At 37.4% G+C, this 13,516-nt stretch overlaps 1 protein-coding gene across 3 annotated transcripts in view; it reads right to left on the bottom strand.

Annotated features, from left to right (window-relative positions):
• ADAMTS18 (ADAM metallopeptidase with thrombospondin type 1 motif 18) overlaps nt 1–13,516 on the bottom strand; it is a 79,269-nt gene that overhangs the window by 37,524 nt on the left and 28,229 nt on the right. For all 3 annotated transcript variants that reach the window (XM_054841062.1, XM_054841063.1, XM_054841065.1), the window contains 7 exons: nt 9,695–9,894; nt 8,867–8,950; nt 7,839–7,998; nt 7,127–7,232; nt 3,259–3,396; nt 1,674–1,827; nt 534–629 (listed from right to left, as the gene is read on the bottom strand). In XM_054841062.1, the coding sequence (XP_054697037.1) occupies nt 534–629; nt 1,674–1,827; nt 3,259–3,396; nt 7,127–7,232; nt 7,839–7,998; nt 8,867–8,950; nt 9,695–9,894 (938 nt within the window). The remainder of the gene's footprint in view (nt 1–533; nt 630–1,673; nt 1,828–3,258; nt 3,397–7,126; nt 7,233–7,838; nt 7,999–8,866; nt 8,951–9,694; nt 9,895–13,516) is intronic.

Below are 13,516 nucleotides of genomic sequence, written 5' to 3'. Positions count from 1 at the left end.
AAAGAGAAAAAGCGAAATTGAACATTTGTCAGTAACAATACTCTACTGGAAGAAACATTACAGCAAAAGAAAATATTTTGGGTGACTACAGATGAGTGTAAATTAGAAGGTTCAACTAAAACAAATAACCATGCTCTTTTAGTAGTGATCACTGATGATAATATGCATGATGGCCTTAGTCTGTATAGCAAATATTATGGCTTAAGGAATGTTTATATCAGAGTGGAGTCTGAAACCTTCATCTAACTTCTGTTATAATTAATGGTTTTTCTTACTGATTCAGATTTGCCAGATATATCTTACTCCATAGCTCAATGGGAAAGGCATCACTCCCTACCATCAGACTGGTGCCACTGTGAGGACCAGTCCTGACTATGTATCACAACACGATCTTTTACAGAGCAATCCGGAAGTCCATGCCAGCAAACCTGGAGGGATCTGGATAAAACTGGTTTTGACAGGAGCTGGTATTTGACCCAACACACTCTAAAAACACGTTAGAATGACTTTGTCCTGTTTATAAAACAACTTACCATACTTATACCACAAGCTGTTCCTTCTGCTGCCGGCATGAACTTTGTCTCGCACCTATGACCCACTTTGTGACACCAGAGAGATTTGCATATATCCTGAAAAGAAAAAAGTACTGACTATAGTACTCAATTCCCACTATTTCCTAGTGTTTAGAAAGAGTAACAAATGATACATGCCTTTGCTACCTGAAAAGCTATACAACTAGCTGAATTTTCTGAATTTAGAAAATCCAGGGTTTAAGATTCATAGCACAGCCATATCCTGTATATTCCCTTCTCGTCTATGCACCATTTCACTATGTATTTTTTTAAAACTATTTTGAGTGTGGGACTATAACAGAACAAAAACTGTGTTAAAAAGTTCAAGGCTAAAATTTCATCAAGTCTACAGTGACGATAATACTGTGAAGAGACTAGATTTTCTAAAACACAGGAGATGTCTGGAAATATAGTCTCTTCACAGTGCTGTTCACTCTCTCTTCTTTGTTTATTAGCTGTAGAAGAAACACAGTTGCCACCACCTGATAAATGTGGTTAGTATAAAATAAACCAAAATACTCCAGGATAATAACAGGAATAAAAGAAATTACAATACTTCTTTTCAGAATGAGCACTGCAGATTATTTAATAAAATGCCTTCTCTGAAGAGATCAGCAAGGAGTGTGTGTAGCAGTCACTAAAATAACAAGTTAATCTAAATGAATCCTTCATCACAATGTCAAGAGCATAAGTTATGCTTTTATTGTTCTAAAATAACCCTATAGATCTTTTCCAGACTTTTCTGTCAATGCATGAGTAAAACAAAACACAAGAAACTGAGTCGTCCTTACCCCACACCCCAGGCAAGTTTTGATCAAAACTCTAGTGCCTGCTAATTTCCCTTAGTAGGGAAGGGCTCCTGAGCCTTATGCATTCAACTGAACTCCTTATGGCTCCTGGAAAGGACACATTTCCTTCTGAAACTCCCCTGGGACTGTGATATTTCTCAAAAGAGGCCAGTACCTTCAAAGCAAATTGTCAAACAAGATAAAGTACAGAAATAGCCCAGGCCTCTGAAGAACACTGTATTACTTGTATTTGTTTACTGTACTGCAGTTCTCTAATGTAATTTTAATTTTTCAGAAGTATATCAGTAGGTACCTTTACAAAGCTGAGGTTGCACAGTTTTGCTTTCATTCCAAATTGCCATTTGCACTGGGTATCAGCATCATAGATCTGCCCTGGCAGTTTGTCAGGGTATTTATACTGTCCTGTTTGCTTAGGTTCATCAACCAGGCAGGCAGCTTGAGCTGTACTATAATGAGAATGTATATTAGTCATAACTATGATCTTTATATCAAAATATTTTAATTTGCTACAGACCAGCAAAAACACATAATATGGTATACAGTACCTTTAACTAGCTTTAGAGGTATGCACTGAAATAAGAATATCTGCTTGCAGGAGCGAAAAGATCTTGACATCTTCTTGGTAGCCTGACCTGCAAAGTTTTAAGGAAGCAGGAATTTCCAGGCTTTGGGACTGTTGTGACAACAAGAAAGAATGATGTCAAATTCTTTTCCTCCCTTTATTCCTGTGTAACCAAGAGCAAGGTGATCTAGTCTGCTTTTTTCGCTTAAATGGATTCCCAAAATCAGGAATCAACAGAATCACAGGCACAGTGTCTCATTTCAGCATTTGCATTGTGTGGATTGACAAACAGAAGACTGCTGCAGCTTGTGGGCTTTGGGTTGGCCGTGTCCAGCTTAAGAGCAAAGGTACCCTATGGTCTACTTTTTTCTCCTTTGTATATGCTTGAGAACTCATGTATACAGAAGGCCACCCTATGCTGGATTTATCTTCCAAGTGTAAGTCTCTTGGACCATACTGCATGTTGGAGGGCCTATGTGACTTTTTAGTTGTGTACTTAGAGTATGTTGCATCATTGCAGCAGAAAAAACCCACCAGAACTCTGTCACCTTTCCTGGCTTCCTCTCTAAGATACTAACTTGGAATTCAAAGATCAGATCCACAGAACTATCTAGGTACTTGATTCTCACTCTAAGGAACTGACATCTAAAATGCCTGTATTGGATCTGGGTCTTAGTATCGCTTACGTATTTTTTAGTACTCATGTATAGTTTACCCATGTACGACAAACAAAATAAAAGGAAAGTTGTACAGGAAAGGACAGCAATTCTGATGACATTAAGCACGGACTGAAAAACAGTTCCTTTAAAAGTACCACTGAGTAATGCCAACATGCTGGAGAAGTAATGGGCATCTTTCTTTTTTCCTTTTTTTCCCCCCTGAAACAGTATGCAAAAAATGTAAAATGTCCTTATTCATGACACGAGCTAGATCAAGAGAGAAACTCCAGTGAGAAAGGCCACTAATGTTAATTTACATTTTGTAATGACTTTGGTACCACTGTGTCTGCCCTCTTTTGTGTTCACTTCCCACTAATTCTCTAACAAACCTAGCTGCTGACAGGAATGCCTGGGAAAGAATGATATGCCAGGCATTACTGCAGGATATTCATGGAGGGTGAAATTCATTCTTTTGAAATAAGGCAGCACAAAAAAACTTATACGTCGTACCACCTATACACTTCATACATGGGTTTGAGCACATTTTAAAAGAGGTGAATTTCACACTTAAGTAATTTTTATGTCTGTTCAAGAGTTCAAGCCCAATTACTAAAGATACATTCCCTGGCACCGGCCCAGATTTACATCTGACCTACCTGAGAAATTTGTTGAGATACTGCCTGCTGCATACAGACCAAGAAAACACTCCATTGTTTCCTGTGAGTGTGGGAGACATAATATTACCCTCAGCTTTTCTACAAGGATTTCCTTCTCCATCATGAATCATACCAAAGCTGAAAAGAGAACCAGGTGTGAGAGTGAAAATCTAGATTAATCAGAAGCAAGACACAAATTGGGGCACAAGAAACACTTTCTGGGTACAAGTTCTATGTGGAATTCATCCCTTTCATTCCAAAGGGATGAAAACATATGCAGGATACTAATGAATATTAGTATGAAACAAGCTCCAATTAATAGCATTCAGATTTTATTGTCATCATACACTTGCCTGATGAGAAAAAATAGTCAAGTTTCAAGGAAGACCCATACTGGTGATGCACAGGAGCTCTGCAATGTGATGAGACACTGGCACGTAAGTACCAGAGCTGCAGACTGTGTCAGAAGTTTTACAGTTTAACCATTTCTCTTTCCTGAAGGAGAAATGTTTTGTGGTGAGATGGATGGAAGGAAGTAGTGGATCTTATGTTCAGTCACACTTGTACTTGCCTATAAATCTATATCAGCTTAAAACATGCGTGCAGTCTGAGCTTTTGTTTGCCTAGTGATAATGCTTGTTAACATGAATGGCACGGAGATCAGAATCCAAGGAAATGTCCGAGTTACACAGCTGTAAGAATATAACATTCCTAATAGGAGGGAAGAACTACATAGCTGCATTCAATCTGTAGCAAAAGAAGTGGGATTGAATGAATAGCATACAAGGTATGGATATAAAAATATGATTCTTTTTCTAATTTTGGTCACTAACTTGCTAAATTACCTCAGGCAAATCACTTTCTTTTCCTCGCCTTTGTTATACACTATCACTTAACTTGTCTAGACTGTAACCTCTTTAGTGGGAATATTGCGTCTTATTGGGTGCTTTGCTCAGTCTGTAGCATCAGGAGGCCCTGCTTCCACTAGGAGAGGTGTTAGGTTAATATAAAGAATAATAAGCAATAATAAAAACCACGTTAAAAATTATAAATGATGTGGAGCTTATGGTTATAATAAAGCTAATTTTCAGGTTTTTTCCTTTCACTGTTTTATATTTACTCACTGTAAAGGACATCTGTGAATTTCAATGTATTTTGAATAGAAATTTCATAATTTGTTACTTCAACATTGTAGTACGTTGGCGACTTTATGAATGTAATCTGTGCACGTGCAGGGAATATCTAATTTACTGGACTTGATCCTCTACTGTTATAAATCATTGCAGGCTCATCAGAATTACTGTAAGTGTTGCCACCAGCTGAGGCTCCAAACTTGCTAAAATATATGGCTCCTTCTATAAATGGACAAAAAAAGACGCAACTGACCTAGTATTTCAGAATCCTTTATAAAATACTAACTTTGTCCACACGCATTGCAGTCAAAGAATCCACAGTTTATATACCCAGTGTCACAATGGGCTCTGAACTCTCAAAGGAACTGTTAAGCTTTCAGGTAAAAACACAAACTACTTAAAGGAAACCATAAATATGTATAACAACTGAAGCTACTCAGTGGATCAGAGTGTGATCTATACGGTATACAATGTTCTCCTACTATGAAATCCTTAGGTTAATGTATTCACAGTGGACCTCAGCACTTCCATAGCTGTCACAGTTTTTTTTTCCTCCTGGAACCTCTGTATCACAGACAGGGAGTTCTGTTGTCTTACATCATATACTAGGTAGTCTCAGGAACATGAACACGAACAAATAATAAAGACATTTTGTATCTGGGGTAGATTTCTTCCAGGAGATAAGATGCATTTTATTAGACAGGAGTATGGAAGTATACCAAAGAAAGGCTGAATAATATGAGAATCAAAGGCAGTGGTGAAAAAGAAAAAAACCCCAACATTAAAAAATTTCCCAGCATAATCTCTCAAAACAAATAAGAAAATTAACAGGAAGGAAGGACATTAAGAGACTAAAGGGGATAATTATTGAAAAAATAAGCTATAGGCCTGATTCTTAATATTGATCGAAGGGCATTAAAAATGTACTGAGGTCAGTGAAATTGCACTAATGTGACAGGAGGATCAAACAATATGTATTTTACATATTTGGTCCCATTGAAAGCTTTGGCAGAGTTCCCACAGGCTTCACTGGTAGCTGGATTATTCTTTAATTCCTTGTTTCCCTTCAGATGTACAGAAACCTGTGAAAGGCTCACTCACGTAGACATTAGGTCATAGTATATACTGTAGAGCATATTTGTACAATGAAAACCAAATAGTCCTGATTCAGTCATGCAGAATTGGAAGGATTCATGGCTTGACCAAACAGCAGAATACAGTAGCACTGATTTTCAAAGATATTCTGTGCAGTAATTCTGCTGCACAAAATAAAGATCCTATGCCCATGTTTTACCTGAGCTTTGATTTCAGGTACCACAGTACCACATAGAGAAACTGTGCTTCTGGACTGCCAGTGGTTAGACAGACTCCAGCTTGAGCTGTGTTAAAACTGAAAATCAAACCATGCAAGAAGTTGTGAAAAAATAATTCAAAATCATTTGGGAAAAAAACAGGACAGCAAAACCTAATCATTTTCTTTAGTTTTAATTCAACAATTCAGAGAATAGCTGAAGCTCCATGGAAGATTATTACTGATTTTGTTTGAAAGACAGCAGGTTTTTACAAAAATTACAGTCCTGTTACCACAGAAATCCAATGGAAATCCAAGATATAGATACAGAAAGGCAGAAACCTCCACAAAGGTTTTTTTTAGCCAAATCATTCATTAAATACGTAGAGAGGACAAAGAAGGACAGGTTGAACGGAATGAGTGGCTCCCAGATCCTATGAAACACCATGTCTTCTGGGAAAGGGACCTCTAAGAGACTCACAGAGATCACTTCTCCATACTGTAAGCTGCAGTGTCCCTTTCCTTTTCGGAGCAACTACACTGATACTAGAAGAAATTTGTCTACCTGAACATGGTAGCAGTGGGCAAGCTTGTAGATTATTGTTGTCAGATTTTACTGTTTGTTCTGGTTATCACCTGGAATATATAAAATGTCAAAAAATAAAAATAAAAGGAAAGCACCCTGGGCAGCTGATTCACCATTTCACGCTAAAGGACACACCTCTGAGTGAAGAGTATTGACTGTGGCCCAAAATTGCCTATGGCTTCCCGTCAAATTAGAAAAAGTTGTGAGGTACTTGCATGAGAATAAGATCACAGAATCATAGAATGGTTTGGGTTGGAAGGGATCTTAAAGACCATGTAGTTCCAACCCCCCTGCCACGGGCAGGAACACTCTCCACTAGACTAGGTTGCCCAAAGCCGCATCCAACCTGGCCTTGAACACTTCCAGGGATGGGGCAGCCACAACCTCTCTGGGCAACCTGTTCCAGTGCCTCCGCACCCACAACAGTGAAGAATTTCTTCCTAATATCTAACCTAAATCTCCCATCCTTCAGCTTAAGGCCATTCCCCCTTGTCCTATCACTCCATGCCCTTGTAAACAGTCCCTCTCCAGCTTCTTGTAGGCCCCTTGAGGCACTGGAAGGCTGCTAGAAGGTCTTCCTGGAGTGTTCTCTTCTCCAGGCTGAAAAACCCCAACTCTCTCAACCTGTCCCTCCACCTATGGCAGCAAAATCGATCAAAATCTCAGTGATTATTTTTATGATTGCTGAAGAGATGATATTTAATAAGACCAAATGGATGCTCTGTATGATCTAACCATTATATAGCTCTCTATAAATGATCCATATTTAACTGATTTATATTAACTGATGCTATGTTTCTATTCACTTACATATTTATTTATAGAAGCAGCATGTGAGATTCGTGAAAAATAACTTACTTGTGTCCAGATTCATGAGCAATTGTGAAAGCCAGTCCTAGACCTGTGTCTTCATTAATGGTGCAGCTACGGTATTTGCTGCACATGCCACTGATAGGTGCAAATCCTGAAGGAAGGAAGCAGTAGAATAGCTTGTTCCTCTATAGAATTTCAATACATATATCATCTGCACTGGTCCTAATAAGGCAGTCTATTGTGGTGTATGAAGATGGTTGTCTACTTCATCAGGTTTATCATGGAAGAATTACAGCAGACTTATTTGACAATAAAGGGACTCCTATATAAGAAGTATATGCAAATCAAACCTAACCTCCCAAAATACACTTTACTTGTAAAGATTATTCTTTCCCCCTCATGCCTTTACTGCTTCCAAATTAGGGATGAATCCCATTCAAAAAGGACAAGTAGTCACCAAAAAAAAAAAAAAATCAGAGTGGCTCAGAAATATTCTCAAAATCAAAAATATTCCTTGAAAAGATGACAATCCAAAAGGATGTCTTCAGATAGCTTTTTCTGGGGCAATGATACTAGTAATACTCTTTTTCTTCTTGGTACCTCAAAAACAAATATGTAAAAATAATACTGTTCTTTACTCTTCAAGAAGGCTACCATTATGTGCAAAAATGGACTGTCTCATTTTAAAACATCTTAATCTCTCAAAATCAAGATGATTCTGTTGACGCCCATGAAATTCTGTGTTTTCATATCATACCTAAGGTATCACAGGGCTCATTTTTCCAAGAGCAGATATCAAAACCTGTAAGCAAGATGGCATGGTCATGGCGCTTTCCATTCTTCCCAACCAGAGCAGATTGCCATTGACAAAAGCTGTTCAGTGACTGGTCAGCATGGTGGTTAATCAGTAATCCACCCTGTAGATATTTCACATACACAGAAATAAGGTGCTTCCATCAGTACTTGAGAAAGGCGATTGAAAGAATAAGAATTGGTTAGGGAAAAGGGAATTAGTTTTTCATATTTGTTCTACATAAACTTATGTATTCCCACATTAACTGCCTGTGATGACCAACTCAGTTGATGAGTGAATCTATTACAACTGTAAAACAAAACTGCACCTCTTGCCAGACACATAGCCATTTTCAAAGTCAGTGGTTGGAATTACAGTGTACAAATATATTTCATTCCTGATAAAGCTGAACACTAAATAATTTTCAACCTTATGATTAAAATGTTTGGATAATTCTGTGGAGAAAAAGTATTATCCAAGTTGATCAACCCATTACAAATTTTTCATGAAAAGAGATTTTGTCTTCTTTTGTCTCAGCATCCTCACCAAAAGAATTGGCTCCACTCCCACCTTTTGTTACATGCTATCTTCAGCTTGGGATTTTTGACTCCTTCCCTCTTCTGACCATCACATCCTGGCAAGTCCAGTTCAAAATATTTTTATTTATTTAAATATTTCTTAACTAGATTTCTGATTCCAGAAATTTAATCCCAAGAAAATGCTGGAAATTTTTAAGTTTTATCTTACTGGAAGCATTTCGATGTTTCTAAAGAACATTTACATGAAATGAAGATTTTACTATCAAAAAATGAGAAGCAATGAAATGTACAAAGTGTGATTTTGGAAGTTTTTGTGATTTTAATCTTCTTCTCATGCTCTATGTCTTAAGAAACCTCTAATGAAAGTTCATGTACGTAATGTGGGAACACGCAATGCTCCCTATGAACAGTAGCAAATGAAGTATACCACACAAAAATTCTGACACAACTTACAGGCTCTTGTTCCAAAAGAAGAAGGCTCACAACAATAATGTTTATATCACTTCCAATCGTTCCATCTTTAAACAGACTAGAGACCTGCAACGATTATTGAAGAGGAAATATCATCTACATGTACAATATTTTTTTAATGGACTAAAGATATGTATTGAGTTATTGCATTGGACTTCAATTTTCAATACAAATTAATGGAGTTATCATCTACCTTGTAGGATTAATCCAAAAGACCTTAACCCAGAATAATTATGCCCCAAACCACTACACTTATTCAAAAAACTTGAAAACCTTCTATTGATTTCAATGGGCTTTGTTCTGTCCTTGGCCTCCTGGATCAAGCGTAATCAAGTTCAAAGTTAAAAGTTCAAGTTTTGTAGTATGAAAGCCATGAAGGAAAATATATTTCTAGTTAAATTGCATTATTTTTCTCAAAATGAATTTGTGTTTTCTCAAATAAAGTTTTGTTTCAAGGAGAGACATCAGACAAAACAGACTAAGCTTCATGATACTAAATGAAATGAAAGTTTCAGTTTCGGAGTACCTGCCTTTTTTGTACTTCACAAAGTAAGAAGTATTTTAAAATTTAACATTTTAAGTATTTTCCAATTATTGTTTTTCAACCCTACAGTACTGTTGCCAGAACTGTGATAATCTAGGGATGCATTTTTAAAGAGCTTTTTGACGTAAGTAATACATTAGATCCAGCTTGACAAAAGGCTTGTGTAAGGTGCCCCTCCGCTTTGCACTGTTTGTCTAAGGGAAGATCCTACTCTGACATAACAATATTCTACAGGGAAACCACAGTTTGATTACAGCACATCTTACCATATTCATAACTGTTAAGATGTACGTTGTTACATTTTCCTTGCCATGTTTCTCCAACATTTTTTTATCTGCCACAACAAGGGTTTCAACATTCAGACTTCCATTTTTCTGAATTTTAGCAGACGATCTTTTGAACCTTGCAGAAGTCCCATATTCATCCGAGCGAATGTATGTCTCTTCTGAGGGTGGCTTAGGTGCATCTAAAAGGAAATAAAACTCAGTTTTGGAAAGGGTTCAGATCATCAATGATCAGTTTCATCAGAAAATGAAGTATCACAGGTTTAGAGCCTTAGATTATTTTTACAGCATATGATTTAATACTTATGGCTAAGTTCTTGTATATTAATGAAAAAAGACCTGATTCACTCCTGAGGGAAGGATGGCTACAGGAAAAGAAGGACATGGGAGAACCACATTCGTATGCATTAAGCAGTTTAAAATAAGGAATTAATCTAATAAAATGGTAGCATCTGTGGTAAAAAATACAATTTTTAACAGAATATCTACATTTTTCTTGTCCTTTTGATAACTTTCTGAGGTGTTTGGCATGTGCTACTTACATAGCAGTTGGTAAAAAACTCCTTTCCACAACAGATGTCCACCGTCAGTACAGAAAGCAGACACACATCACAAGTAAGATTCCTGCCAGCCTGCTATTGTGATTGACATTAGCCTTCTATGCGAATTTGCCACTGAGATTATTCCTGCTGGGAACACACTTATTTAGTATAGGGAAATGTCAGGCAACAGCGAGGAGGGCTTGACCACAGGATATGTGCATCCAGCCTGCACACCCCAATGCCAGGGTGCACTTTTTCCCTCTGTGCTTGTGTAGCACAGTCTATGGCACAGTCAGAGAATGGTCTCTACTCCATTTCTTCTGAGAGCCAGAAAATGGGAAAAGAAATCTATATCATACATCTTATAATACTCCAGTTACTCATAGCTTCTTTTGCATAAACCTACACTGCCTTTGCATCAAGAATTAATTCGAAGGCCACTTCAACATACTATTTGGATAACTATAGGATTTTTTTTGACACAGGATGTAACATGACACAAGTGAGGGAGCCTCAGGTAATTAAAAAATCCTGCCTGTGCCTCATCAGAAAGTTATTCCAATGACAGAGCTAAAACAGACGCTAATTTCTTCCATGCCAAACTGGGAAATCAAGAATACCATAGAATGCACAACAGTGGTCTGCTTTCAAGAACTAAGTCACTCTGAACTATATTTAACATTGCAAGTGACTGTGCTAGTAAGATTTTAAAATGCATCACTCATTATAAACAATTGTCTTTCACAAGCTCAAAGAACTTTTCTCTTCTGGAAGCACGTCAAAACATGAAGGCATGCCTCACCCAAGAGTGAAGCGTTCAGTTCAAGGCACATCAGTTTCCATGTACTATTTTGAAGGCAATACAACTTCAACAATTTGACTCATAAATCCCTGAGCAGTGGAGTTTTGCTCTTGAATTAACTTCACTGCTACTAATAAAACCTAAGCAGCAGCAATGTTTGAAGCATGATTTACTAACTACAGTCCTGTCAATTCTCATGATCCAAAAATATTTAGATTGTGAAGAAGAGTCTGAAAGATGATTAACTGGCTTCTCTAGTGCTTACAAATTGCCAGCATATGAAATTTTAAAACATGGTGAGTGGGAAAACCTGCTTTTCTGACACTAAAAGTGGCAGTGTGCTCTTCCCTCTTACTGTTCAGCAAGCTTGGATTCATTCTTCGGTTAGGATAAATGAACCTTGACCAGGCAGTGTTAATAGCAAAGGACTGCCGTCCATAAGACTGCACTCTCCACGCCTTTGTTCATTCAAGCTGAAATTTTCTATTACAGGTGACCAGACTGGATTTTGCTGAAAATTTCAAACTGATATGACTCCAGATCTCAGAACAAGACCAGGAAAACAATGTAAAAACTAAAAATAAAAAAAAGAAAGGAAGAAGAAGCAAAAAATCCCAAAGACTCATAAAAGGGGTGTTGCCTTTACCAGAGTGGTATGTTTTTCTTCTACATCCTGTATTTGCCCCTACTCAACTAAACGATCACACATGATTTTATTTGTAGGACTGCATTCATTCAGTGAACATGAGATCGACTTGTTCTATAGATTAACCAAGGCTGGGTATGGAAATAGATTGTTATATTTTAGAACTCCTCCTTCCTTTCTCTCAGAAGGTCACAGGTATGTACTGCATGAAGTGAAAGACTGCAGGATGTGAAAAGAGTTTCGTGGTTAAGGTAATCAAATGCAATCTTGCTTAATCAGATTCTAATAGTGCGTCTGACACCAAGTTCCTAAGCAATGATGGGTAAATCACTTATACTAAACTCATCACAGTCGGATGCTAACTGCATGTTCTTCATTTAACATAAACCCAGCCTGAATATGCAGCTGAGAACTCACAGCTGTAACTGAAATTACTGAATATATAGATACACATATACTATTACAGGAGCATATATTCTGATAAGTATTTTAAAGAAAAAACTCAGTTTATCGATTTGGTACCCAGAAGCAATGGTTATTTTTGACCTTCCCTGTGTCTGTGAGTCCCATTTATAGGACAGGAATAATGATAATATCTTCTCACATCCCAGGAGGTTATGAAAATACAGTGTTCAAAATGTACTCATTTCTTATAGGGATAAGCTCCATGTAAAAGCTCAAGAGGACAGGAGTAATTCTGAATTTGGACAAGCAGTCCCCAGGGGTACAGTAAATAAGGTGCAAGACCACAGTGGACAATGCGCATAAAATAAACCACTGTAGAGCAGATGAGCTAACTTAGCACCATTACCCTTTGCTCTGGAGCAGGCAGCAGACAAACTAGACAGGAGGGAAAGGGAGTATGTAATGAGGTAGTTTTGAACTGTATCAGAATGCAAACATTTACAGGTTGAATCAGAGGCTTGTGTATCTGGTATTTGAGGTCTAGCTTTCAAATCTAGGGAGAAGGATTTTTGAAGGAGTCATCAATTTTTAATAAGCAGGTTTCAGGCCTCAGTGTCAGCTAGCCACCTTTTCTGCTCCCTCCTTTCTTACTTTCCCTTCTATTTGTTTTTCTCTTTCTTCCCTACACATCTTTTGGAAAAGGAACCTGCTCATTTTTTCAGAAGTCAAGTAGGAAGTGAAGAATGTACCTGGACTGAGACAATGTATTCAATATTGTGTGCAGTCCTGGAGACCCTCATTAAGAAACTCAGCTCAGAAGCAGATCAGCTTTCAAACAGAATCAACTGACTGCTGTAAGTATGGATATAGGGTCCAAGGGAGCTCTAAACTGTTCTGCAATTTGAGGGCCTAATGAAGGACTCAGAATAGACCTTGGCAGAATAATATATTCCAATATGTTTTTTAAGAGGTGGCTCCAAAATCTTATTTAAACAATTTACATGGGAGGGTGTTTTTGAAGATGTCAGTTGCTGAAAATTTCATTATCAAATGGTGAGTTCTGAAAGACCTCTCAGAAATTAATGATTTGTAAGACTTTTTCTTCACCTTCAAGCCTAAATAGTTATATATCTCCAAACTAACAGACAGTTCAGAGACTTGGCATCCATCGCTGTGCAAAAGCAGCAATCTAAAACAGAATTGCTTACTGAAAACTCTGTCAATGTCAAAAAAATCAGGCGAGGGATCTTTTAATCTAGGTAGAGAATAAGAAAACTAAACAATGATTCTGACGGCTTAATAAAATGGATGATGACATCAATTTAAAGGAATAATCAAGTTTCTCATATCTATTTTGCTTTATAATTCAAAATTATTATGTCTCCATCACAAAGGCGACTATGAACCAC

This window comes from Grus americana, chromosome 13 (assembly GCF_028858705.1).
Source record: "Grus americana isolate bGruAme1 chromosome 13, bGruAme1.mat, whole genome shotgun sequence".
NCBI lineage: Eukaryota > Metazoa > Chordata > Aves > Gruiformes > Gruidae > Grus > Grus americana.
The sequence above is the reverse complement of the archived record's forward strand: the minus strand, read 5'-3'. Positions and strand labels throughout refer to the sequence as shown.